General features: G+C 40.9%; 1 protein-coding gene across 1 annotated transcript; it reads left to right on the top strand.

The window, feature by feature from the left end:
• Nucleotides 1–1,778: 1,778 nt before the first annotated feature.
• Nucleotides 1,779–27,872, top strand: LOC144248362 (3'-5' RNA helicase YTHDC2-like). The gene is made up of 27 exons (XM_077790449.1): nt 1,779–2,196; nt 2,824–2,914; nt 3,291–3,484; nt 5,077–5,276; nt 5,883–6,049; nt 8,471–8,573; nt 9,743–9,899; nt 12,068–12,175; nt 13,272–13,420; nt 13,810–13,945; nt 14,303–14,429; nt 15,384–15,449; nt 16,233–16,411; nt 16,562–16,658; nt 16,735–16,822; nt 16,923–17,003; nt 17,453–17,535; nt 18,464–18,569; nt 18,708–18,827; nt 19,181–19,453; nt 19,922–20,048; nt 20,492–20,697; nt 21,360–21,555; nt 22,664–22,773; nt 24,217–24,506; nt 24,904–25,078; nt 27,792–27,872. The coding sequence occupies exons 1-27, from the start codon at nt 1,779–1,781 to the stop codon at nt 27,870–27,872; spliced, it is 4,128 nt and encodes a 1,375-aa protein (XP_077646575.1).

The raw sequence follows: 27,872 nt of genomic DNA on the forward strand, positions 1-27,872 counted from the left end.
CCTCATCCAATCACTCGGTGCCCTGGATGGAAGTTTCCAGAGGTAGGGGAAGGGGCACCGAGTGACAGACAAGGCACTTGGGAGGGGGCAGGGGACTGACTCGGCACCTTCCAGGGAAACCGACACTTGGGGAAAGGCGGGAAAACTCAGGGAGAAACCAATACAGTATGGGGGCACACTGGAACAAACCATCACCAAACCTATTGCAAGGGGGAGGGGAAACAGGACAATGGGAGGATATATTACAATAACATCACTATACATTTTTACATCCACATAGTATCTACCCCTTAATTGTGAGAGCCAACTGTTACATGACTCATCTATAACACACAGAACCAGGAGAGAAGGCACTGTTGGCATAACAGCTGAAACAATTCCTAACAAATCTCCCACATATCTGCACATTTATTGGATATGCCCAGGGCTCCTGAGGATGTACATCTCTGACTTTATTCCCCTTTGGAAGCAGTTAAACAGGCAGTGTCTGCCCACCAACAGCAGCTGCTCCGAGCTGGGAACACACCTGGTGGTGCTGATTTCCAGAGGCTTCTGTGTCCCAGGAGAAGATAAGGAAGGAGCAGATTGAAAGGTGCTGGCACTGCTGCTGCTCTGTGCCAGAGAGCCCCGGCTGGGCAGGGCACGGCGCTGCAGGCTCTTTCTCCTGCCAGAGCTGGGCACACCTGGGAACAAGGCATGGCAACTTGTGGGGACACCAAGGGCTTTGTGGGGGCTGCATTGCTCGGCACACACCCAGGCCATCTGTGGCACAGAGTTCTGGCACATAAAAAGACAAAGCAGAGGGAAATAGCTGGGAAAGGTTTCATTTTGACTTTTCTTACCTGCTCACAGAAGTGGCAAAATGAAAGTTACAGAGCAGGGCCTGATCCTTCCTCCTGCAGGTGGGGCCCTGTACTTTGTAGTATATTGCTGTGGGCTAGATCATAGGATTTTGCCACTGATCCTGACACAGCATTTAGTGTTAAAAGTTGGAAAAAAGTCAGGGACAACCTGTGGGAAGTCATCTGAGCAGGAAATAAAACTATTGTCAATCTAGTTGTTACTTGGAGATCGCCTTTGATGGGGAACTTGTTGAATATATCCTTGAAGAAGGTGCAGGTGCCCATGGAAGTTACCAGGCAGGCTAGCAAAGCTTCCAGGAAAGTTGCCAGAGCTTGTAGGCCAGCTACCAAAGCTTCCAGGAAAACTGCCAGAGTTTCTGCGCTGGATGCTGAAGCTTTTGGGAAAGCTGCTAAGGCTTCCAGGCAGACTGCCAAAGTATCTCCTTCTCAGACTCCTAAGCCTCTTTATCTCACACCTGCACAGCAGCTTTCAGCGCTGCCTCTATACACTGCACCACTGCGCCAGTTAGCTGAAATGTCTTTAGCAGAGAGACAAACCCAGCTGTCTGCCCCCTGCTCCCCTCTGACGCTGTTGAGGCAGGATGGGAATGAATAGACTTTGTTCAGAAGGCTGAGACTATAACTGATTTATTTCAAAATACATCGCTCTTTTATACAGAGCTCTGTGCAGTTTGTTCTTCTTCCAGGTACTCTCCTTCTGACCTAATGATGTTTCCGAAGCAGCAGCCTTCAGTACCGAGGCCTGTGTCAGGCCCAAGTGGATTTGGTTAAGTTTCTAGCTCGTGTCTTCAGCGTGGAGTCCAAGGACAGCAGGAAAAGCAGGGCAAGCAACACTTTACCGAGTGAGGAGGCTGAGGCCCGAGATGACCCTCGCCACAGCTCCGTTTCATGCCATGCCATGAAAGCAGGTAATTCATGACGGGACAGGGAGCAGGGCCGCGTTCTGCCCGCAGCCACACGCGCAGCGCGCTCCTCGGGCAGCCGTGCCCCCCGAGCGGCGGGAACAGCGCCAATTTCCTCCCGCCGGGGCCGGCTCGGCTGCGGGCGGCTCCAGCCGGCCCCGCCCCGCCCCGGCGGCGCCCTCGGGCCGAGCGGCTGCGGCCCCGGGTCCGGGCGGTGTCGGGGCCGTGCGGGGCCGCGCGGGGCCGTGTCGGGGCCGTGTCGCGACACGGGCGGGTCCCGCGGCGGCAGCCCGGCGGGGCTGCGGGGGACGGGGCTGCCGCCGCCGCGGTGCGCGCCCGGGCCGAGCCCCTCGGGGCCGCCGGCGTGGACGAGGTGGTGGCAATAGCGGCGCAGCTGGCCCTGGAGCGGTTCCGGAGCGGGGACGAGGCGGGTGCGCGGCACGGCCCGGCCCGGGGGCAGCTGCGGGTGTGGGGAGGGCGCTGGCAGCGGGTCAGGGAGGGGATCCTGCCCCTCTGCCCGGCCCTGGTGAGGCACGGCTGGGGTGCTGTGTCCATCTCTGGGCTCCCCAGCACGGAGACAGGGAGCTGATAGAGCGGGTCCGGCAGAGACCACTGAGATGAGAGGTCTCTCATCAGGAGAGCTGTGGGAGTTGATCCTGTTTGGCCCAGAGGAGACTGAGAGGGGATCTCACTAATGCATATGAATATCTCCAAGATGAGTCCCAGGAAGGCGGTGCAGGCTTTTTGGTGACAGGACAAGGAGCAATGGCCATAAATTCAAAGAGAAGTTCCACCTGAACTTGAGGGAGAACTACTTTCCTTTGAGAGTGGCAGAGCACTGAAACTGCTGCCCAGGGAAAGCGTTGAATTTCCCCCTCTGGACACATCCCAAACCCTAGATGTGTTCCTGTATCACCTGCTCCAGGTGACCCTGCAGGGGGGTTGCACTGGGTGGTCTCCCTTCCAATCCTAACAATTCTGTGTTCTGTAACATTGAGATGTCAAGATTACTGCCTGTTGCATTGTTACTGTCTTTTCATTCTTATTTATCATTCTAGAGATGGAATTTCCTTCTAGTTTCACTAGTACTGAAAGAACATTTGTTCACCGGCTCTGTCAGTCTCTTGGACTGGTATCTAAAAGCAAAGGGTGAGTCGGGGTACAGTTTTCAGTTCTTTGGTGCAGACGGATAGAATTTCAGGACTAATGATAACCTGATTGATGTTTTCAACATACCCAACTGTGTTGCAAGGAATAGTCTTGGAGAAAAAAGTGTAAAAGTAGCTACAGAAATGAGCATCTTTGTTCATTGCTGTATGCATGCTTGGAAAAGCTTGTGACATGCATTTTGGGACAGCTTGATTTTATACTTTGTGGATTTAATGGCTCCATTAAAAAAGGTTCTCACTGTGATTTCTGTTTTTTTTTCTAAAGATTTTGCTTAGCATCTCATACCCTGACAGATAAAAGTTAACCTAGAGTAGGTTCCTTTTTCCTAAAATAAGTTTTCCCTCCCCCCTGACAGAAAAGGAGCCAATCGATACCTGACTGTAAGGAAGAAGGATGTGTCAGAGGCACACACAGTCATGACTTGTGACTTGGCTCTCTGTACGAAACACGCCGTCCGGAGCCTAATTCAGCGCTTTCCCGTCACAAATAAGGAACGCGCGGAGCTCCTGCCAAGGACAGAGCGAGGAAGTGCCTGTGCTGTTGAATCTGGTACGTTCAGCATGTGTTCTGATTTGGACTTGTCCATCGACACCACTCGAAACCACCTGCAACCCAGTGACAAAACAAACCTCTCTGTCCCCTCTGGTGTCCTAACAGACACCTTCAAACAAATGAATTAATTTTCCTTACTTTTAAAGTCTTTTATAACTGGTGCTGTGAGGAACTTGGGAAGTCATATCATGCACATTGAGATGTCCACCTTGTGTTGTGTTAATTTAGAATCTTTGAGCCAGTTCCAGACAAATCTTTTTGGAAGCACATTTTGAAATGTGGCTTCACAGAAGTAACTATGAGGTGGGGTTGAAGAGTCAGTGTTACTGTGATGCCATAAGAACGCCTATATGAGAAAATGAGGTTGTCTGTTGTGCTTATAGAAATTAATGTCCTTGATAAATCAAGAATTTCAGTTTTTATTTCTTCATCTCTACAAAATAGATTTGGTCCTTAAGAGACTACTGTCCAGACTTGATTTCTTGAATATGGAAGAGTTCACTGAGAGACAAACTTCTGTCAAAATCTTGTTTTTTTTTTTTTAAAGCAAGGTTTTCATCTAGATTATTGCTTTAGCAGCAGCTACAAGTGGAAGAATTGCACTGTGTTTCTGTGTGCAGAGATGGGTGTAGTGAACAGAAAACATTTGTACCGGTATGCCTTGTTTAATTGCATGTTTTTGATATGTGGTGTCTCTTCTTGACGTGCTTTCTTTGCTGTTAATTCCAATTGTTTTTGTTGTTTAATAGGATTGTTATATGAACAGAGGGAAGCTGTAATAAAAGTACTGAAATGCAATGTCTTAGGAGTGTAAGGGATAAGTTAATGAACAGTCTAATATTTGCCTTTCTCTGCATCTCAAGAATGTATTTTTAGTTCTCCTGATCTCTTAGTCTGTTTTTCTTGGTACAACAGAGCTTGAAATTTAGTATATGAATCTGTTAATGGCATTACATATGTATAACTGAGTTTACAGCAAGCTTTTCATTCTGCCAGAGAATAATTCTCAAGGAATTATAGAGTAGCACTTGCAATGATGGATGTGAAGTAGCTCCCTCAGAAGATGTGCCCGTTTTTTGGCTACTTAGGCACTGCTTTCTAACACATCGCACTGCTGTGTGGGGCCAGGGCTCTTGATACAGCATGCTTGCATTGGTATGATTTCAGGCAAACGTGTGGAATAGCTTAAAGGTTTAACTCTGTCAGCGTGTATTTCTAGAGGGAACTGCAGGTGTGAAATGTGGGCGCAGATACAAAGGCCACCAAAATACACCAGGCTGGTATTCTCTGGTTTAGTTTGTTTCTCCTTTTGCTCTTTGTAGGCTTTTTTGACTTGGAGCAATGCTCTGGAAGAGTCTGGTTTTCTTCAAAATACCCATGAAAGTAATAACTGTTTTGAAAAAATATCTATTCCAAGCACTGCAGGACATGCTATAAATATGACGTCTAAATGTGTGATGGGTTTGTCACTTTACCCACAGGGATGCATAAAAAGCCAGCAATGTTAATTTTTAAGTACAATTTTTGAGCAGTGTTTTTGTGACCTTCCTCTGTGTCTGCATAAATAAACTTTTAACTTGTCTTCACAGAAAAGAAAGAAGTAAACAAGACAAGTGGTCGACTTAATGATGGTATCCCCCAGGTCCCAGGGAAAAGAGGGGAATCAGAGTTTGATTCCTTCAGGCAGTCATTACCAGTTCTTGAAAAAGAGGAAGAAATTGTCCAAACCATAAAGGACAATAAAATTGTTTTGATTATAGGAGAGACTGGATCGGGAAAAACGACGCAGGTATGTTGCTTCAATGAAATAAAAACTGTAACAGTATTTATTCTAAACTAATGCCAATTGTGTAACATTTGTGATATGGGGTACTTTGATGCTATTTTAAGGCTTTCCTTTTCCGATGTGATTGAAAATGTTGTTCCAGTTAATTTTCTTGCTTTTGAAACACTAAGCCTCTAGATAGGTACTAGAAGCATAAATGATTCCTTACAATTTTCTGGTGGATACCATTTTTTCATTAAAATAATACAAAATATTGAAGGGAAAGTAGCTGTGATGTTTGTAGAACCCTTTTTCTTCTAAGGCTAGTTCTGTTCTTAGTATCCAGAGTAATCTGTTTTTTTGTGTTAAAATGTGAGATTATCTACAGGGCTTTGGTTTTTTTTTAGATTTCTCTGAAGCAGGAGGGAGGCACTGTAAGGTTTTTCTTTTAAAAAAACCTAAATAGGTTATACTTAGAAATTTATTTTCTGCTGATTCAGATATGCTTGCTTTGATAATTGTAATGAAAAGTCTTTTGCAGTGTGCAATATTGATGTGCAGTTAATGGCTTCCCTGTGCTAACAAAGCTGTGACTTTCTCAAAAAGCAAATTTGAACCACTTCTTTACAGATCCCTCAATTTATCCTTGATGACTGCTACAAGAATGGAACTCCCTGTCGTGTGTTTTGTACTCAGCCAAGACGTTTAGCAGCTGTTGCAGTGGCTGAAAGAGTGGCAGCAGAAAGAAGAGAGAAGATTGGCCAGACAATTGGTTACCAGATCCGGTTAGAGAGCAGGTACCAATGGTACTTCTGAGTGTCGGTTGATCTTGTGTTGGTCTTGTGAATCTTGTGTACATTGAAACCGCAGTATGTTTGTGTTGCAGCCTCACAGGTGGGATACGTTACTGCAGGTAAGGAATACGTAAGAGTGAAAAGGATGGCTTTCTTCCTGTGTTTTGCAGTTTCATGTAGAAGGTTGTCTTACAGAACTGAATCTCGGGTATTTTCTGTTGATTTCTTCTGCGGAGCGTATGCATGGAAATCCTTGTCTGATTTTCAGATCAAGTCTACACTTTCTTCTTTTTCCCCCGCCCCCCTCTCTGCTTTTAACATGTGTGGATCCAAAAGGTCTGCAAGCTTTGAAGGTAGGTGTGAAAACCAGCATGCTGTAACTAATGTTAAGTAGTGAGAGTTGATAGGAGCCATAAAAGGGAAAACAAAAAAATTGGAATGTGACTGATGAAGCTGAGCATTATTTATCAGTCTAGTCTGGATTAAATGTACTCTTCTTCAGCTTCTGTGTTTAAAACATGAAGTGATGCAAAAGTAAGAGATTTCAGTATCACTTGATGAGTTTGTCTGTAAAGCAGAGCATGAATGGATTGGTTGGGGTTTTTACATCTTTGCACCATGTAGCGAAATGACATTTCAGGGAAGGGCCAGCAGTTGAGATATGAGTGACCAGAAGATGGCCAAAGGTTGTGTTGCTTGAGTGAACAAAGATAACACATAGCTGGTGAAAATGAAAGCACTTGAACAATGAAGCCACAATAAGAATTCAAATATGTGTATGAAAGCTCACAAGGATATTAAGAGATTAGAAGAGCTGGTGAAAATGTGTCACAAATAAGCTGGATGATTAATAAATGGAAGTACTATGCTGGCAGAAGAAGAGCAAAGTCAGGTGAAAATGGTAGAATTACTGGAAGCAGTGCAGAAAATCCAGCTTGAGAAAAATCAATACAATTACTCCAGGGAAACACTGTAAGGGAGAGATAACAATATTTTGAGCTGTGGACAAAAGAAATTTGGAGTGGAGATGTTTAGAGGTTTGCTTAACTGTCTTCCAGAGAAAAGCGGTAGAGTACAGTACAGAGGAACTTTTCAGCTCTTTTAGGATGGCAGTAGCAGAGGGAGTAGTGAGAATTGCTGTTTTTATTGGGACAGCTAACTGTGCCCCAGGTATAGAATTGTAACATTTCAGTATTTTCACCTCCTGAAAAACCAGAGGATCAAGCAGATGACCCTGTGATTTAGTCAGCTGTAATGAGTTGTGTCTTCAAGGCAAGGCTTTGGGAGCTGTGGGGAGGCTTCTGTGAGGAGGTGCCAGAAGCCTCTCCCGTGTGTGACAGAGCCGGTGCCAGCCAAGACAGACCTGCCTCTGGCCAAGGCTGAGCCTATCTGCGATGGTGACAGTGCCTCTGGGACAGTGGGGAATGGGGAGGAAAACCTGCACAACAGAGGCAGCGGTTCAGGAAGAGCCGTGAAAGCATGTGAGAGAAGCAGCTCTGCACACAGGAAGGTCAGTGCAGGAGGGGAGGAGATCCTCCAGGTGCCAGGGCAGCCCATGGTGCAGCCCATGGTGAGGCAGCTGTGGCCCAGCAGGCCGTGGAGGTCCGCGGTGCAGCAGGGGTCCTCCTGTGAAGGATTCTGTGTTGGAGCAGGTAGATGCTTGAAGGAGGCTGTGATCCTCTGGGAAGTCTGTGCTGAAACAGGCTCCTGGCAGAAGCTGTGGCCCCGGGGAGGGAGCCACACAGAAGCAGGTTTGCTGTCAGGATTGTGACCCTGTGGGGTCCCACACTGGAGCAAGCTGTTCCTGAAGCACTGCACCCTGTGGAAAAGGACCTGTGCTGCAGCAGTTCCTGGAGAACTGCAGCCCATGGGAGGGACCCATATTGGAGAAGCTCGTGGAGAGCCCACTTTCCCATGGGAGAGACCCACGTTCTCCTTGTCTTTCTCTGGAGCCTGGGGGTCTTTTTGTTGTGTTTCCTCTCCCCTGCCCATGGAGAGGACAGATAGAGTGGCTTGGGTAGGCACCTGGCATCCAGACCTGGCACCATCCCACCACGTGTAGACAAGTACAAAGGCTATATCCAAGCACAGGCTGAGGAATTGGAACCTGGTTTTCCACATGGAATTTTCTAGTAAAATGAATGACGTGCAGGCTTTCTTCACAGTTTACTTTTACTTCCTTATTTATTAAAATTGAATCTTATTCTTCCAATTAATCTATTGTCCAGAGTTTTGGGGCGCAAGCACTACAAATTGTTAGGAAATGTCTGGGAAAAGGCACAGTTTAAAAACAAGTGGTGTGCATGAGTCTTTTGAGGAGAGAACCGTAATATCTCTTCTGGTCAGCAGCTGCTTTAATTTTTGATCCATGGAAAGCTTTAAATGATGCAAACCCCTGAGTTGTCTCTGTGATGTGATCCATAGGGTTTCTCCAAAGACGCTGGTAACATTCTGCACTAATGACATGCTCCTTGGCACGCTGATGGCAGGAGACAGCACTCTCTCCACCGTGACCCATGTTATTGTGGTGAGCATCCTGTGGTCTTTCACGTGGGGTGGAGCAATATGTATTGCTTTGGAAAATGAGGTCCTCATTTGTTTTACTTAAATTTGCTGAGCACTTCAGGTGTTTTTGTTTGGTAGAATCTGAATCAACTTTAAAGACTTCAAAGAGTAGAATGCATGTTTTGTGCAGTTTGGTGTTTTTCTGTGTGTTTGCGTTTTTCCTGTAAAAATATCTTATTTTCATGCCAATGATTAAGTGTGGAATCAGGAGGAGTGGAGAAGGACAGAAATGTAAATTTTTCTGAACTTCTGTGGTCAGCAGAAAATCCATAGGGAGGCTTACCTTGATGTGGTTCAATGTGATTGTGTCAGAATTTCTCTTCCTATTTGTTTTAGCAATACAGGTTTTCAGTCCATTTGTTTGCCCAGAGTTTTCTAGATAATGTGGAGTCTAATTGCTAGCAAATTATTCAGATTGTTCATTTGTGATTATGTCAGTATTCCTGTGATGGAATTGAATAAGTAAAGGGAACTAGAATGTTTTTGGCAAGATTTAAGTACTGAAGATGAAAAGGTAAGTTTAGGTGCCTGCCTGTTTATCAAAGTTAAAAAAGCATGAGAATGATCTATACATTCTTGATGTCAGCCTACAAACTTTGTATTTTGAGTCCTTGTTTCCTTCATTCATAATATAAATCAAAACAGAAGAATGAAAAAGATGATTAATCAGTTATGTGCCTTAACCTACAGGCTTTGTGTATGACTTGTCTAATCAATTTGTCTGTTTTTCTGATTCTGTGGTGTCATACATTTCTTTAAATGCTTATCAGTGGTGAAGTGAGAATTTATTAAAATAAGATTTGTAGTTTGTGGTGTTTTCTTGAAATTCGGCTTCAAATACAAAATCAGAGAGGTTTCAGATACTCACTTTAGCCTCTAAAGTTAAGGTGTTTACAGCTTCAGTGTTGGAAGGCACTCAGTGTGGATAAAAACTTTTTGAGGCATTTTTGTTTCTTTATGGATAGTTTTTTTAAAAAAACCTATTACTTAAACTGGACTCACACATTTTAAGGCCTCTGTAATGTGCCACCAAAACATGTATTTTTTTTTAGAGAAGTTTGTTTTTGTCAGAAGTTGTGATCCTGAATCTGTGATGGTTTTTCATCTCTTTTTTTTCCCCTTTTGTTACAGGATGAAGTACATGAGAGGGATAGGTTCAGCGACTTCTTGCTAATAAAACTGAGAGACGTGCTGCAAAACCAGAATAATTTAAAACTAATTCTCTCTAGTGCTGCTCTAGACACAAATCTCTTTATTAGGTATTTTGGAAGCTGCCCAGTAATACATAGTAAGTCTTGATCTTAACTCTTAAGTCTGAGTATACCTGCCCTGAGACTCACAGATCTTACTAAACTGTAGCAAATTATTCTGAGGAAAGGCACATGATTAGTACACTGAGAATTACAGGAATCGTTGTTCTTTCTGTATGCAGGTTTCTTATTTCTTGACTGTTTGCACCTCATTCAAAGTGAAGTGTTCTAGTCTCTGGGAGTTCTCTAAATGCAGGTACATCCTGCCCCCCCTCCACTCTTAATTGAAGAAGTAGGAAGAGGTTATTGAAGTTCTGTCTTCATGCTGATACAGGACTTAGGAGCTACATGAGTGTGATATATATCAGTGCATTCCAGTAGGATCTTACTCTTCAGGCTTTGTGAAGGTTGTTACTGGTTACTGGATAGAACACAGATAACTGTACAAGTTCAGTTCAGAAATACAGGCTTAGGCAGATTGGGTTTCACATGAAAAAAGAATCACATGATTCTCTGATTTAAGGAAAATTAGTAGTTGTTCATCTAGGTAAATGTTCAGAAAAGACATCCAGTTTCACTTTGTTTGCAGACTCGGTTACCTGCAGTTAGACTACATTCAAATGCAAAGAAAAGTTACCATTATTTGCTGGTTTAATTTCATTTGACTGATCTTTAGTAAAGGCAAAATGTAAATGCGTGGGAGATGGGGGGTTTTTGTGGGTTTGCGGTTTTTGCCCCACCCTCCTTGTTTGCAGGTTTTCTGCATGGGTGACCTCCTCTGGCACCTTGCAATCCTCTTACTTTTTCAACAGTAATGTCCAACTTTAATGTGTTTTGAAAAGTAGCTTTTAAGAGAAATGCTTTATCTGACAATCAGGTAGACTCTCTGCATGTCAGCCTTTTTTAAAAAAATCTCAACGGTTTTAGGAAATGGGATTGCTTACTGGTTTATTTTAGCAAATGTTTGTGAGGAGGAAACCTTTTTTTCCTTCCTTTTTTTGCAGATGGAAGTGTTTAGTTCTCAGTTTTGAATTTCTGCCCAGTTGAATAAGGTTTGCAGCTTGTTGGAGACGGGAATCTGGAAATTACACGTGATTTCATGTGCTCTGAATTTTTTTTGCAAGGGAGTGCCTCAGTTGTGATTGTTGTATGACTTTCCAGTTTAGTCTTTTTGCAGTTTCCTGTTCTTTCAGATCGGTCAATTTGTGTTGGAAAATCTGCTGACAATCTCTCCCAATCTCTCCAGTTTACCACAGTGTTCGTGCTGGTTATGTAACAGGCCAATAACAATTCAAAAGATGGTTTTTTCCCGTTTTTTTGGTTTTTTTTTTTTTTTGGTTAATTTAAGAATTAAAAGAAGTGGCTTTGTCTGTTAATGTAATATACAAGGTTTGAGTCTCCTTCAGCAATACAAAATCCTGACCACAGAAACCACATTTTATAGCTGTGGATCGCTGTAGTACACAGAGTTTGTGATCAGTGTTGGAAGGCTTCCTCTGTGACAGCTTCTAAAAGTATGTGAATTGTGGATTGTTCTTTCTGAAGGAAAATCCTGAGTGTTCCCGAGTCAGGTTAAGGAAGAAGAAATCAAACTGTAGAGATTTTAATCTCCATGCAAAAAGCATCCTGCAATGTCGACAGATAAGGTCTAGAAAACAGTCCTGTTGAAAAAGAAATCGGGATAAATTATCAGAAGATAAAGGCCGCTGGGATGTCTCATCTGTCAAGAAGTATTCAGTAAAGAAAGCTCAGCTTTGCTGAATTAGTTGAGGACATGGAGATAAGGCTGCCTTCTCACATGATTCTCATGAAAAGAAAGTAGTTCAGTACAAAGATGTACTGTCTCTGTGTGGAACCTTGCAAAAAGCTGTATTAATTGCTTATTAATTAATTACATTTTTAATCCAGATGGCAGACTTACATGGCAAGTTCTTGTTTGTAAGCCTAAACAAAAACGGCTGTTTTCTTTTTCTCATTTTCAAAAAATTGTAGTTAATAACTGTCAATCTTATGAACATCTCCTGCTGGAACACTTCATAAAATTGAAGAGGTTGAGGAGAAGCAAGGTGGCATTTGATTTTGGAAATGTTTTATTTTGTACAGTTTTGAGAAAAATAAACTCCAGTGAAGGTAGTTTTTTTAAAAAATTAATTCTGTAAGTGAAGCTGGTGAATATATGATCTTTTACAGATTTTTTCTATTTTAGTCCAAGGGAGACCTTTTGAAGTTAAAGAGATGTTTCTGGAGGACATTTTACGAAGCACTGGGTATACAAACAAAGAGATGGTGAAGTACAAAGAAAAGAAGCAGCAAGGTCAGTGGACTTGTTAATTCTAAGGGTTGGCAATGAGAATCATTGATTGAAACAAACAATTAACAGAATTATTTTCTGTTGAAATTCCAGAGTCAGGAGATTAAATGAGTGTGATTAGATGACAACAAGTATCTTTAAGCTCTCAATATTTACATTATGGAAATAGTTTATGCAATTAAAGAAAAAAAATCACTTTGATTCAGTGGTTGCATTCTGTTTTCACTCAGTTGATAAATGTCATCTTTTTCTAATTATTATGCTGTAGAGTTATATATAACTGGGGGCTCTGCCCACATGAATACTAAAGAAGCATAGGATACTCTGTACCTTTGGGTGCAAATTAAAGTGCAGCTATTAAAGCAGGCATGATTTTGTACATCTTGCACTAAATGGACAAGGTATTTCCTTCACTAACATTTTTCACTGCTTTCTTCAGGCATGGATGTATTTTTTTAAGTGTTAACAGTCTTGAGCTATACATCATTGGTTTGAAGTTGATTAAGTAGATACTGCTTCAGAAGTTTTCCTGGCAACTGAAAGTAATGATCCCAGTGATTATTTAAAGAAAAAGTAAAAAATGCAAACCCCAAAGCTATAACATTCAATATCCAGTCCTAACTGGGTATTGATCACAGTGCTCATCTCTGATCACTGGGGCAGAAAAGTTCAGTTAGGACACTGGTGTTTGCTGATGTTTTTTCCACTAGTGTAGAAAAGTAAGTTGTTACATGCAGGGACTGTATCACTTGTATTCAGAATTCCATTTGTGGAAAAAGATCTGGTCTGAGATTGTGTAGAAGGTGATTACTTAAGGGAGATACTTTCAATGCAGTAGTTTGGAATAATGGAGGTTTGGGGGGTTAAACACCAAAGTGTTGGGTTTTACCTTGTTTTTATAGCCCTTGTTTGCAGTGGTGCTCTTTGGGTACCCTTAAACATGTCATTTACGTTGGACTGGTAGTAGCATTCTAGACTAAATAAAAGAGGTTGAATAGGTAAAACTTGGTAAAACCTGCTGTAACTAACTTTTTTAGTAGAAAACAATGGATAATAAATATGACTCTAAAACTTTCTTGGGGAATACTTTGCATTCTAGAAGAGAAACAGAAGAACACTCTTGATGAGTGGTGTTCAGCTCAAGATAACACTAACAAAGGGACATCTTGGAGACAAAAATCAGTTCCAAGGACAAATGAGGAGTACAAACGGTTGGATGATGGCAGTGACACAGTATTTAATCAACTGGTAAGTTTTTTCTTTTGTCAGAAGAGATGTTATAGGTGTTTATATTTGTGTTGTATTACTAGCCATTTAAAATCTGTTTTCTAAAGTTCTGTCGAGTCTTTCAGGACATTAACGTATTTTAAAGATTACTTGATGAGGATGAACGGCTCTAGCTGAAGTGTGCTCTTCAGTTCGGGTGGTTGCACACAGCTTTTCCTCAGATCAAATGGCTCGACTGCCATTGTGTTCCTACTTGCGTATGACAAAATCAATGCATGAACCGATGCCTGAGTGCTGGGTTTCTGTTGCTGCTGGGAAAAATAACCATTCCAATTCTTTGTGGGTAATGTATGAGAATAAAGACAACTCTTGGAAAAGATTAAGCTTTCAATATTGTTTTTTATTTTCAGACTGAAAAAGATGTGAATTGCCTTGAACCGTGGATAGTAAAAGAAATGGATTCCTGTCTTTCTGACATCTGGTTGCATGAAGATACTGATTCGTTTGCTCAGCTGTTAAATCTTATTTTAACTGAAAATGTCAGTGGTAAGTTTCATGTGTTATTACATAAGAAAAAAGCAACCTCAGATGTACTTAGATTTTTATGGCTACTTTTATCTCCAGTTTCAAATGGTGTTACCTTTGCATTCTGATGCCGACTGAAAAAAATGATAGGGCTAGCAAAAATAATGAGTTGTTCAGTTAGTTGTTGTTTTGAAGTATTGACAGAAGTGTGTTTCTAAAACAGTGTAGAATTCATATGAACTAACTTCAGAGATAAAGTGAGGAAACAAATTTTCTTTGGGCTGGAATTTGAAAGCAGTATTTGTACTATATTTAGATGAAAAAATAACATTTCTACTGGGTTTGCTGGATTTTTTTTTTTTTTTTTTTACTTCTCAGTTGATTATAGGCACAGTGAAACTGGTGCGACTGCTCTGATGATTTCGTCAGGGAGAGGCTTTTTGAGTCAAGTAGAACAGTTGATCAGCATGGGAGCAAGTATCCACTGCAAATCATCTAATGGCTGGTAAAAAGAGAGAAACCAAAAGATGGATTTATTTGTCAATATAGGAGAGAGAAAGAAAATTCTTTAACATCTAAATTAATTTGCTAACTTATCACACTGCTGTAAGAACTATAGATTTTGACAGCCTCAACAATTTCTAACTCCTCATAATCACATTGTTTTCTGTAAATTCTAAATTGAATTCTTAATTACATGGTCTTGATTATGAGCTATAAACTTTATTTCAGTAGGTATAAGATACTGGTTAGTAGAACAACTGTAATCTACTGAATTGGACCAAAATATTTGGCAATTCTAGTTTCATGGAGCTACACATATCAGAAGATCTTTCTGTTATGTTTCTAAATATATTGTAGCATGTAAAAATATTTGTGAATCTGTAGAAACTCAGGTTTTGTGGTCATGGAGTATGTCTTCATATAAACAGGGAAGTACAGTAAATAATTGTAGTATGGAATGATAAGAATTAGGATTCCAGGGGTCTGATATTTGGTACTAACATTTGAATAACTTGGGGAAGAAATGCAGTTTAAAGATAAAACAGTGAACTGCATAGTGAGGAGGACAGCTTCTGAAAGACATGAAATAGCCAGATGTTATGCCTGGGGTGTGACTTCTTGAGATGACTTCAAGGATACTGCAAACAGGCAGGTCTGATCTCTGCACCATTTTTAAAGGAATGGCACCTTCTTCCTCCTCACTTCCTTGTGCATGTTTGCTCCTGTGTAAAACTGACATTCTGTTGTGGTAAAGAACTGTAGTCACCTAAAAGTCAGCTGTTAACACCTATTCAAGCACTTTCAAATGGGAAGTTGCAGATCCAGCAATAACAGTACTGATGTCAATACAGAAATGGGTACAAAAGTCCAATGTCAATTGCCTCTCCTGATGTGCTCTTCATATGCATCTTTTGAAGTGAAAAGTCTAATAAAAACACTTGTGCAACTATTTCAGGATGGCTGTGGACTGGGCTAGGCACTTTGGACAGACAGAGGTTGTTCATCTGTTGGAATCCTACAGGTAAGCTGTAACTGTTTTGCAGAATGAGTTGTATATGATATACAAAGAGTTGTGATGGGAAATTTGAGATTTGTGTTCTAATCAGACCAGGTTTTAGCTTTTCATGCTCTAAAATCTGGACTTAATAGCAATACCTGTTTTTAAGAATAGGAATATTTTAAAAAATAAACAGCAAAAGAGTTTGTACTCAATAGCATATTGTTTATGTTTACACAACTTGCTAATTCTATACTATGTACCATTTTCTTTTCACATGCTTATTTTGGAAACAAATCTCTAATGTGTTTTTATCTATATTTTTTATATGCAATAGCATATTAAAGAAAATTTACAGAAGAAATGTATACACTAGGCCATTCAAGAATGATTTTCTGATTAACTTACAGTTATCATACTGGAAGGTAGTGTTTTGTAAAGATTATCTCTACTATAATTTCTCTTAGTGTAGTTTCTGCTGGTGGGAAATTTTTGGAGAAGACGTATCTCTTAAATATTTTTACTTGAACAGATAAACGAGAAGTATCTTTATACTTTCCTTTGCTTATGGTTGTGTTTCAATGAAGTTGAAGAAAACTCAAGTTAACACTAATAAATAAAGTGGCATCCTTCATTGGGTTAACATTGGAATCAGTAAACAGTAATAGTATGGTGATTCCCTTCTGGTACACTTAAACATCAGAATTCAAGACCAACAGTCATGTTGGTCTCGATCTAAGTTTGAGTTGATGGCTCAATGCAAACCCTAAGGGGCAGCCTTGATTCTGGTGTATTTTCCTGTTACAGCGCTTCATTCGGATTTGGAAACATGGATGAAAATTCCCTGGTCCAAAAGAGTGCTAGTGACCTTAGTGCAGAGGACAGAGAGCTACTGACAGCTTATCATCACAGTTTTGATGATGAAAAAGTGGATCTGGATCTGATAATGCACTTACTTCACAGCATCTGTCATAGTTCTGATGCAGGTAGGTGAATACCTAACCAGTGGTTGTGGATTTGACTTCTGATAATCATGCTCTTTTTTCAGCAATCCACAAACGTTAAAACCTTCTGAGTGCTATTTGACATGTATTTGAATTTTCTGTTTAACTTTGCAAACCCACTTCCTTTTTTAGGAGCAATTTTAATATTTCTTCCTGGGTATGATGAGATAGTGAGCCTGAGGGACCGCATTGTTTTGGATGACAAGAGATTTGCTGATAATGCTCACAGGTAAAACCTTTAGTTACTGTGGCTTTTCATTGCTTCTTTTAAGGATCCTTAAAATGTCCCTTTTGTCTTGCATTAGATACCAAGTTTTCATGCTTCATTCAAGTATGCAGACTTTGGACCAGAAGAAAGTGCTTGAAAGTCCACCTTTTGGCATCCGCAAAATTGCAAGTATTAGAGGACTTTTTCCAATGCCACAATGACCTATTTTGCCATTGCTTTTACAGTTATTATAGTTTTGGTGGTTTTGGGTTTTTTTCTTTGCAGATTCTTTCTACTAATATTGCAGAAACCAGCATAACAGTCAATGATGTGGTGTTTGTCATTGACTCAGGCAAGGTGAAAGAGGTAAGACTGCCTTAAATTTTCCTAGTGTGATTCTAAAACACACAAAACACACAGTGCATAAATTTTGGAGAACTTTTTTTTTTTATTTATTACTTTACAGTAAAGTGAAAAAAAGCTTTTACTAGCTGAGAGCTAGTGCCTGTCAGGCAACAGTCCTTTCTGAAAAGTTTCAACATGCATTTGTTTTAAGACAAATTCTGTAAGCTATCTGTCTAAAAAACTTTGAAAATCTTGAATTTCAAAAATTGTGGAGCATTAAGATACTAGAAAGGAGATACCCTCATTAATTCACTTGAAATTGAGAAGGTACCTTTGTGTCAGAAGCTGCTGTATATCTTACTATTTCATACTTTTTAGAAAACTTCTGTTGGTAATCTAAATAACTAGTAACTTGTATTTCATGTACCCTATTGAGTTTTCAGTTTGTATTCCTGTCTTTGTTTTTCTAGAAGTCTTTTGATGCACTGAGTTGTGCTACAGTGCTAAAAATGGGGTGGATTTCAAAAGCCAGTGCTATCCAGAGAAAAGGCAGGTAATAAGTGCCTCATAGCAGTTTCCATTTTGCAGATATCCACAGTCCTTTATGTTTAGAATAAACCACACAACATAGTAATTGTTCCTGGCCTATTCTGGTGTTGTGTTGCATAGAGGCTAACACTGGTTCTCTGCAGACGAGTAGGCGTCAGCATGTATTTCCTTGGAATAATCTCCCAAGTTGTAGAAAAGTGATGCTCAGGCATTTCCCAAAGGTCTGGGTTGTTTTCCCCCCATTAATTTCTTCTCCTTCCTCTTTCTCCCACGTAGCACCTGCAGTCACAATGTCCAGTGGGGTGTTTTCACATCATGTCTATGGGCAGAGGACTGCCTATTTCACTTTCTCCAAGCTATCCATGACTTAACAGGCCATGATTATATTCTTCCCAGCACTGTGGGTGAGGGCTCAGAAGTTTATATAGCAACAAATGCCTGTTTAATCAATCATATTGGCATTAAGCTGCACGTATGCACATTGATGTATATGACTGAGAGAATTTGCTGTCCCTCATTCACTCACAAGTTACTTCATCTTTATTCTACCTTTTATTCCAAGCATCACTTCTTTTTAGGGGATGTGAGGGGAAGCAAGAAAGTTTGCAACTGGTTCCTTACAACCAAGGATGATTGAGATTTGGACTGGTCTTAGGTTAGCAAAAAACCCACAGCACTTTACATTAGAAAAGCCTTGTTTTTCTTTCTCCAGATTTCTCAGTGTTGGGTTAAAATTACAGTAAAAATTTGCCACACTCTTAAAAATAATTCATGATTAGAAAACTTTCACTTTGCGTGTGACTTAACAACACTTTCTTCATGGTAGTGTCTCTTCTTTTTCATTCTGAGTTTCTGTGTCTGTTTGTTGGCTTTTGGTTTTGTTTTTAGAAAGAAATCCTCATTTTCACAACTTCCCATATTTTATTTTCAAGGGCTGGGCGCTGTCAGCCTGGGGTCTGCTTTCGTCTCTTCAGCAGGCTCCGATTTCAGAATATGTTGGAATTTCAATCTCCAGAACTTCTAAGACTGCCGCTTCAGGTGCGTGTTCAGTTAGAAACTATAATTTTAAAAAAATACAATGTCCTCAAACCATACCGTTAATTGCAACAAATCATGTGTTTGGCGGCTGCTTCCAAATCTTGGTAATCTTTTTTTGTTCTGCCTTTTACCTTGCAGGAGATCTGTTTGTACACGAAAATTCTGGCTCAAATTAATTGTCCAGTTGTAGACTTTCTTATGAAAGCTCCTGATCCTCCGCCTGCTGTAACTGTGAGAAATGCTGTGCATATGCTTAAGGTCAGAAAAGGAATAGGTTTAGATGGTAATTGTGTTTGATCCCAAACTTGTGGTGTAGCAGTTTACTGACATCAGTTTGTACTGAAGCTGTTTTTAATTACTTAAGGATGTTTTGAAGTTTTGTTTATTGTCTGTTTTCATATTGTGTGTGGGGATGTGTTTTTCCATGTCAAGGGAAGAGAGTGCTTCAAAGTCTTGTCTCTGTTAATAGTTTGACTTGCTTCTTCAGTGTTTGGAAACAAGTCTAGTTAATGTCCATTATTCACATCCTTTTTGCTTTCACTGTAAATTGATTTTGTCCACTGTACCCATCCCCCTCTCCTTTATTTGTTTGTTTGTTTGTTTATGAACAGACCATAGATGCCATGGACCCTTGGGAAGATCTCACTGAGCTTGGTTATCAGCTGACTGAATTACCTGTAGAGCCACACCTCGGTAAAATGGTGTTGTATGCTGTAGTTCTGAAGTGCCTGGATCCTGTTCTGACCATTGCCTGTGCTCTTGCCTGCCAAGACCCTTTTGTGCTGCCCACGCTGGCCTCCCAAAAGCGTGCAGCCGTGCTGTGCAGGAAGCGTTTTGCTGCCGGGACGTTCAGTGACCACATGGCCCTGCTCAGGGCTTTCCAGGTAGTCTTTCATTTCAGAGAGTACTAATCACAGCACATCACCCAAGCAAAATGCAGATGTACCAGTTGGATGTAGAGTGGCAGACTGTTTCTTTTTGCCTAGTGCCTTTCCTGTGTATTGGACTCATAAATTTGTGAGGGAACCCTTTTTGTAGTATGTTTTGTTTCAAACCTTAGAAAATTTGGAATGTTTCAACAATGTGCCTCTTTGCATCCTACTACACTGAACTTTGAATCATGATCTTAATGTAATGATCTTTATTTATTGTTTTAACTTGACATAATCATCACTGGAGTGAGCACATAAAGAGAATCTAATTGTTGAACAGAAAAAATAATCTGGCTTGATACATTAACTTTTAGAGTGGGTTTTGCATTCATTTTATTGACATAAATGTAATCTTTAAAGAAAATGAAGTTTTTAGTTTAAGTCCTTCAAATTAATAGGCAAATGTGAAAACATTTTCAGGCATGGCAGAAGGCACGCAGTGACGGATGGGAGAGAGCCTTCTGTGAAAAGAACTTCCTATCCCAAGCCACAATGGAAATCATTGCAGGAATGAGAACACAGGTGCTTGGCCAGCTTAGAGCCTCAGGTAGAGAAGTTGGAAACAATTTTAATATTGTTTTAAAGTCAAGCATATAGAAATTGTAACAAAAATCGTGTTCACTGGTGTAATTTTCCTTAATTTGAAATACACCGTCATGCACACATTCATGCAGGGTATGGTGCAGATGAGGAATTGTGGCTGATCTAACTGAAAGCACCCTCATCTCCACATGCCACTGCATTTCATGTTTTAATGAATTATTCCCATAGGAAATGTCTTTATATTGTAGAAAATAGTGGTATTCTGTGTCAGTATGAAACCCCTTATCAGGAAGGATTTCAGTGTAATGGTTTCTTCTTGGTGCTGTTAAGGTTGGCAGTGGTGAAAAATGCAACAAAAAAGTCATTTATTTCACCTTTAGTTTCTGACTCCTTTTGAGAGGCAAACACAAGGTAACATGGCACTGTTTTGTCTCTTTCATTTGTCAGGTTTCGTGAGAGCCAGAGGAGGAGCTGATATTAGAGATGTTAATACTAACTCTGAGAACTGGGCTGTAATTAAAGGTGCCTTAGTGGCCGGGATGTATCCCAATCTTGTGCATGTAGACAGAGACAGCCTGGTGTTGACGGAACCAAAGGAGAAGAAAGTGCGATTTCATCCTACCTCTGTTCTTGGTCAGTCTCAGTATAAAAAGGTAAAGACACTTTGAATTCATAGTTCAAAAAAAAGGGCACTAAAATCTGTCACCTGTTTTAGAAATGTCTTTTCCTATTTGTCAGTACTTCAAAAGCAGTATAGGCATTTAACACTACAGCTTTAGAAAATACTGTTCTACCCAGCTGATAGAACTGGAGTTGATTCATTTTTTCATCCTTTCAATTAGTCCTTTCTCTAGATGGAACAAGGCAAAAAGGCAAAAAAACTGCCCTGCTATAAAATTGTTTTAAAGATACAATGATCCCTATTCTTAAAAGCAAGTTTTTCTCTGATACTTTTTTTTAACATTTCTTTTTAAAGCAGCATATTTTGTTTTATCATGGTAGGATAATTGATGAATCTGATTGAATTCTCTCACACTTTTTTAAGTGCATGTATATTTTTATATGTATATAATTGTAGATGTATTTAATTCTCAAAATACAGAATCAGAGAATGGTTTGGGTTGGAAGGGACCTTAAAGCTTATTTCATTCCAACCCCGGCCACGGGCAGGGACGCCTTCCACTAGTCCAGGTTGCTCAGAGCCCCACCCAGCCTGGCCTTGGGCACTGCCAGGTTGAGGCATCCACAGTGTCTCCGGATAAAATGAAAAATACATTCAAATTTACATTAATTACAGTTACCTGCTCTTGCACAGATTGCCCCAGCAAATGGACAAGCTGCAGCCATCCAGGCCCTCCCCACAGACTGGCTTATATATGATGAAATGACAAGAGCTCACAAGACAGCAAACATCAGGTGCTGCTCTGTTGTGACACCTGTCACCGTGGCCCTCTTCTGTGGACCAGCCAGACTACCAAGTAATGCCTTGCAGGCATCTTCATCCTTTCGAGGTACACTGGAGTCTGGATTTGGGATGTTCCCATTGGTATACATCAGCGTGTGACATGCAGAGCTTATTTTTCAGTAATATTTAATACATGTATTGTCTGATTCTGGAAACAGCGCCTGTTATAATTCCTGTAGCTATTCAGGAAGAGTTTGTTGGTTCTGTAACAAATCTCTCCATTTTGGGATTCCTTACCTATTCAAGTCCATAAATTACACAGTTGTAGGGTCTCAGAAACTGCAGTGTAGTTTGTAAGGAAAGAACGCAGCCACAATGTCTAATGAGAACTGTAGTACTGGTACTGAGAAGTGTAGTATGCATGTTCTTTTTCTACAGACTACTTTATTTGATACATTGAACCAGATTATTCAAACAGAATAATTTAGAAACAGTCAGTATGGCAAACAAGTCATGTTGCTTCTAGCTAACACATACATTTTCAAGATATGTTCTACTGATAATTTTTAATTTCAGTTAACTGTACTATTAACTGTAAGTAATAGGGAATATATATACATTTCCTTCTTACTTCTCATTTAAATTGAGTCCTGTTGGAATGGGAGCAAAAATAACTGCTTCTAGTTGTCATAGTTTGAATCAGACTAAAAGTCCAACTTATTTCTAAAGCTTTCCTGTCTTGCTTTTAAACTGTGAACCTTAGAGTAGTGCTCATGCTGACTGAATTGCACTTAAGAAAAATAAAGAATCCTAATTAATAGCCATATATATATTTTTTTTTTCTTACTAGGTCTTTAACTCTGCTGTTTTACTAGGAAATAGAGGCACGTGTGATTTTGCAAACAGCTTTAGGCAAAAGTTGTATAGTGGCCTGTGAATACTGGTGAAGGTACATGAGTTGGGTCACATCATATCAATCCAGGTTTTTACATAGTAGGACCTTCAGCAGGTCTGGCTACTTGATTGCTGCTATCTGGAGCAAAGACTTTGCAGTGTATTTGCAGAAAAGAAGAGGTAGTTTTACAAATGTTTACATTGAAAGTCAATTTTAGAAGGAAAAATATTGCTGGTAATACAGTAGTATGTGGGTTTTTGTATAGAAATAATAGTAGAAAAAAATGGAAATTCTAATGAACCTTTTGTCTTTAATTCAGGGGGAGGGGTATCTAATGATAGCAGTGACAGTGAGAATGAGGACAGGACATCTGCTGATCTGGCACTGCTGAAGCTGGATGAATGGCTCCATCTCAAACTGGACCCTGAAGTAAGTAAGAAATTACTCCTGGGTTTGCTTCATGTAGAGGAATTGTAAAAAGATGTGAAAAGGTTTTTGTAACATTTGAGTAGCCAAGAATTTTCTCCAAGAATGTCATGGTCCATTTGGGTCTCTCGAACTAGGTACTCTGTGATTTAACCTTTACTTCACAAGCTTATTAAGAATTAAACGGCTTCAATCCCCTTTGGCACAGAGTTGTCTGTTGCATGAATTTGTGTATTCAAAATCCAAGTTGCAGTGTTTGATCACCTATCACCCATACCTTTCTCTTCTTTTACCTGTCAGCAGAAAGAAAGAGAATAGTCACCTAAGTCAACAGTGAGAGTGCTCATCCCTCTTCCTCCATATTGGTGTGGGTGTCCTGTCTCTCACAAAAGGGAGCAGGAAAGCCTCAGCAATCCAGATGCTGTTGGGTCTGTTTCAAAAACTTTCTGGGCAATATGATGTTTTATATCTGAGCTTGGCAGTTTTGTCCCTTTCCACAAGTCAGCAGATTCTGAAGAGGCTGGCAGACAAAAAATGATGGGTGCAAGGGACAGCAAGCTGCAGGTGACAGTGACAGCATAAGGGCCCTTCTGCTCCTTCTGGCCTCCTGTCCTGCCTGCATGGTGCTCCATCAGGCCATAGCACAAGCTGGGATAAGCCAAAATCTGAACCGGAGCTGAGAGAACAGTCACATTGGCATATTGTGTTCTTCTTTCTCTGAGAGGATAACCAAAATCAGATCAAAAAAGGAGCACTTGAAGCTGAAGTTGCTGAGAGAAAGTTGCTGTCAGATTTTGGAAGGATAAATTTCAAATCCTCTTTGAAATAGAAGTCTTTATGTCATTGAGGAGCTGTGGCTGTGGTAGGAGGTAGTTTATGGGTCATGAAACACACAACTTTACCAACTCTAATAATAATACTCTCTCTCCTAGTCATGTCCAGAAGAGTGATTTTTTAAAATTTATTGTAATGGAAGCATTTCTGGTAGCAGAATTAGACAATAGTCTTCTGAATTTAGTCATTACATTTGACCAGGTGTCTATGTAAGAAAAATATCACTTAGAGCTCTTTTCCATCAACTATGACTGAAGAGTGCATGAGTAGAGACTGACTTGCAAGGAAGGGCATAAAGCATGAAAAAACTGGGTTTTCTTGAAAGAAAAGAAGGGAAAAAAAAGTCTGTGGAATTACAATACAAAGCTAAGTTTAGTACAGAGCTAAATGAAATGTTTCCAAAATGACCTTGTACCCAAGGAAAAGAAAGCAAATTAACATCTTAGTTTAAATATGGATTATTCCCCTTCCCCAAGACCTTAGTCTTGCCTTTAATTGTGGGCCCTGTTTATATTAGAATGCCAGGTGCTGCCTGATAGGGAAAAGACAGGGTTCTCTTGCCTGTGTGATCTAATTTTCATCAGTATTTAACAGGATTGGAATTTATTACAGGCTGCTGGTATGCTGCTGCAACTCAGGCAGAAGTGGCACAGCTTGTTTCTGCGTCGTATGCGAGCTCCTTCTAAGCTGCAGTCTCAGGTTGATGAAACAACTGTAAGAGCAATTACAGCTGTTCTGAGTGCTGAAGAACAGTCTGCAGGTCTGCAGCAGCCTTCAGGAATTGGCCAGAGACCAAGGCCTGTGACTTCTGAAGAATTTCCTTTGGCATCTACATGGAAGTCAACCAGCAGCAGAAAAAGCTCAACAGAAACAGAATTGTCTGACTCCTCTCATGCTGAAAAGTAAGATGCTGAGGTCTTCTCCTCACTGTAGGTTGCAGTTTATGTATACAAGTATCACTAAAGTTTCTGCTAGTAATAGGGGGTGGAAACAGCGGAAGTACAGCTGGAAGGTGTTATACTGTTGTATGCTGCATTGTAATCCCAAAGAGAAATATTTCATACCTGGGGCTGCTGTTTGAGAGAGCAGTCAGGAATATTGTCCATGAATTGTGATGTTTGAGAAGTAGCAGAAGAAGTTTAACAGTAGCATTAAACAGCAATGAATGGTCAGTATGAGTTTAGTTAGGCTTTAATAGATTTTGTAGTTGCTGTAATACATGTGGTCATGCAGTAGGCTGACAGGTCGATGTAAGTTGTTCAGTGACTGCTTGTGAAACTCAAGGTATGTCCTTTGTAGGGTTTCAGTGAAATCTACTTCTCCTGCACTCCACCAGCCAAAGAAGTATAAAGAAAATGACATTTTGCTCTCCAGCCAATCCTCAGATGACAGATCAGCTCAGTCCTCAGTGAAGCCTGCAGACAGCAGTAGCTATTCCAGCCCCTGTGCTACTCCTTCTCCAGTGTCTGGAAAGGTAGAGTTCTCTAACATACCACCCTGCTCTTCCAAAGTAATAGAATTTCTTGCTGATACCATTCTGCAGTTAGGTATTTTACTGATAAATTAGGAACCTAACGTAGCTTTTCATTTGTAACACTGCATAATACTTCCTTCTGGAATTTAAAAATCTAGACTAAATATCCTTGTTTCACTAGTTTAATACAGCAAAAATAATTCGTGGACTGCTGAGGTAAAGCTATCCAAAGTAGAAAAAATTAGATTTAAAAAAAACCCCAAACTTGTTCTAATAAACATGTATAAGTTTTTTTCAACTAAATGAGTATATTATATACACACTTCTGAAGTTTTTGGATTCTGCCTTTCTCTGCATCCATAATAGATTTTCAATATCAATACTGATTCTGTCTTACCTGCCTTACTATGACTGATTTTTGTGATGGTTATTTTAACAAAGCACACATTTTTAATGAGATTACTGTGACAGTTGTCCCTGTGTACTTGAATAGTAGACTGCAGTAACACTAAGGAGATCATTCAGAGGAAACTTCATGGACTCATTGGAGGATGTAGTAATTCCTCTTGAATCTTTCAGCTTTTAAATTAAGACAGCGTAAAAGGAAGAAAACATGTTTCCTGAATATAGAAATGCGAGTAGTGTGATGTAGGCTACACTCTAGGATGATTAATTTTGGTGTCATCATCTGTCAGACTTTAACCAATTCTAATTAATCACTAGGCTTTTTAATCCTATTCTGCTCTACTTGTTTCCTGCCCCTCATGGATGAATTACTGTGGAAGGGGCTAACAGCAGGCCTGTTAGCTGAAGGAGCGAAAAGAAGCTGAGAGGCAAGAAGAAGGTGATCAAGAGCTCTCTCCAAGGCTGCTACCAAGGAGGCTGAGAGAAGAGAAGAACTGGAGAAAGATAAGGAGAGAACTGCAGCCGGATAAAGCATTTTTAGAAAGTTAACTAAAGTCATGTTACTGTTCACCAGTGGTGTTATGTTGATTTTTTGTAGCCAGTAGTTGGGGTAGAAGAAGTATAAACAACTAGAAAGTTTATAAAAGGTCAGCCATGTTCGGTAATAAAGAGTTGCCATCTGAGACCGCCTGTGGTCTGTGCTTTGTGTGGCGACCGCCTCACGATGCAGTGTATATACCAGTGACAGCTGGTGCCCACCGCGTGGAGCAGCAGCCTGAGCAGCGTGGTCGGTCTGGAGCCACGCGGGGTCCCAGCGACTGGCAGCCCTGACCCGCTGGGGAGTAGCGGGGGAGGCGGCGCCGGTGCAGCTGAGAGTGGCGGGTGGAAGCCACAGGCAAGTCCAGACCTGATTTTCTCCTATCAAGACACCTGGAAGCAGGTGGGGCACCAACTAGTAATAATGGGAAATAAATCTAAAGAGGAAGAGACTCTTTTGGCTACATAGAAAGCTTTGTTAAGAAATAAAGGAATTACTACTTCAGACTATGCCCTTTGTAGTATATTGCTGTGGGCTAGATCATAGGATTTTGCCACTGATCCTGACACAGCATTTAGTGTTAAAAGCTGGAAAAAAGTCAGGGACAAGCTGTGGGAAGTCATCTGAGCGGGAGATAAAACTATTGTCAATCTAGTTGTTACTTGGAGATCGCCTTTTGAGGCATTAAAGGAATGGAAAACAGCGGGAACAAGCAGAGTACAACCTGGATGAAGATTTGGGGTTGATAAAGGAGTCTGATGGGAGGGATGAGTCAGATGGGGCCTTTGATGGGGAACTTGTTGAATACATCCTTGAAGAAGGTGCAGGTGCCCATGGAAGTTACCAGGCAGGCTAGCAAAGCTTCCAGGAAAGTTGCCAGAGCTTCTGGGCTGGATGCTGAAGCTTTTGGGAAAGCTGCTAAGGCTTCCGGGCAGACTGCCAAAGTATCTCCTTCTCAGACTCCTAAGCCTCTTTATCTCACACCTGCACAGCAGCTTTCAGCGCTGCCTCTATACACTGCACCACTGCGCCAGTTAGCTGAAATGTCTTCAGCAGAGAGACAAACCCAGCTGTCTGCCCCCTGCTCCCCTCTGACGCTGTTGAGGCAGGATGGGAATGAATAGACTTTGTTCAGAAGGCTGAGACTATAACTGATTTATTTCAAAATACATCTCTCTTTTATACAGAGCTTTCTGCAGACCAGCTCTATTGGTCCTGAAGTGAAAACATCTCACCTATTGGTGTGCAGTGGATGACATATAGTAGTAAAACCTAATTATAAACAATGTGAACAACAAGAGAGATAAAGAACTTACTTACATTCTTTCTCAACACTTTCTCAAGCTTCTACCAGGTTAGAAATCTATGTTTTTTCTTTGAATCTAAGACCTACACCCCTCCACTCTAGCCCAGCCATTTGCCCCCCGCCCCCCTCTGAGCTGCATGAACAGTTTGCAAGGTTGTATCCTCCACTGCCGGACAGTGACAGCAAATCAAGTGAAGAGTCACCCGCAGTAACACCTGAGTTGGGGCAGGGAACTGTTGACAGTTCAGCTTCTAAGAGATCTAGCCCTACTGCCCCATGGACTTTGCCTCCGTGTCAAGTAACTGTGCTTCCATGACAGCCTCAGAAGTTTTGGGAATTTGTTAGGGAGAAAGCAGCTGAAGAAAAAAATTGGGACCTAATAGAAAGATTCGGTGCCCCAAAAGTAGCTCAGGAGTAGAGTGTTAAGGCAAATGTTGCCTGTGATAATCCTATGGCTTTTCCAGTTTTTAAAGCAGTTCCTGGAACAGGGCAGGATGACAGTCATCATGTCTTTGCCTGGAAGGTTGTGCAAGATCTCCAATTGA

Source organism: Lonchura striata, chromosome Z, assembly GCF_046129695.1.
Source record: "Lonchura striata isolate bLonStr1 chromosome Z, bLonStr1.mat, whole genome shotgun sequence".
In the NCBI taxonomy this organism is placed as follows: domain Eukaryota; kingdom Metazoa; phylum Chordata; class Aves; order Passeriformes; family Estrildidae; genus Lonchura; species Lonchura striata.

Bases quoted from the DNA above. Each gene is read 5' to 3' on its own strand.
- LOC144248362 (XM_077790449.1), top strand. From the start codon at position 1,779: ATGACGGGACAGGGAGCAGGGCCGCGTTCTGCCCGCAGCCACACGCGC. The intron at 17,004-17,452 runs GTAAGACTGCCT...TTGTTTTTCTAG, and splicing joins ACTCAGGCAAGGTGAAAGAG to AAGTCTTTTGATGCACTGAG. The intron at 19,454-19,921 runs GTAGTCTTTCAT...AAACATTTTCAG, and splicing joins CCCTGCTCAGGGCTTTCCAG to GCATGGCAGAAGGCACGCAG.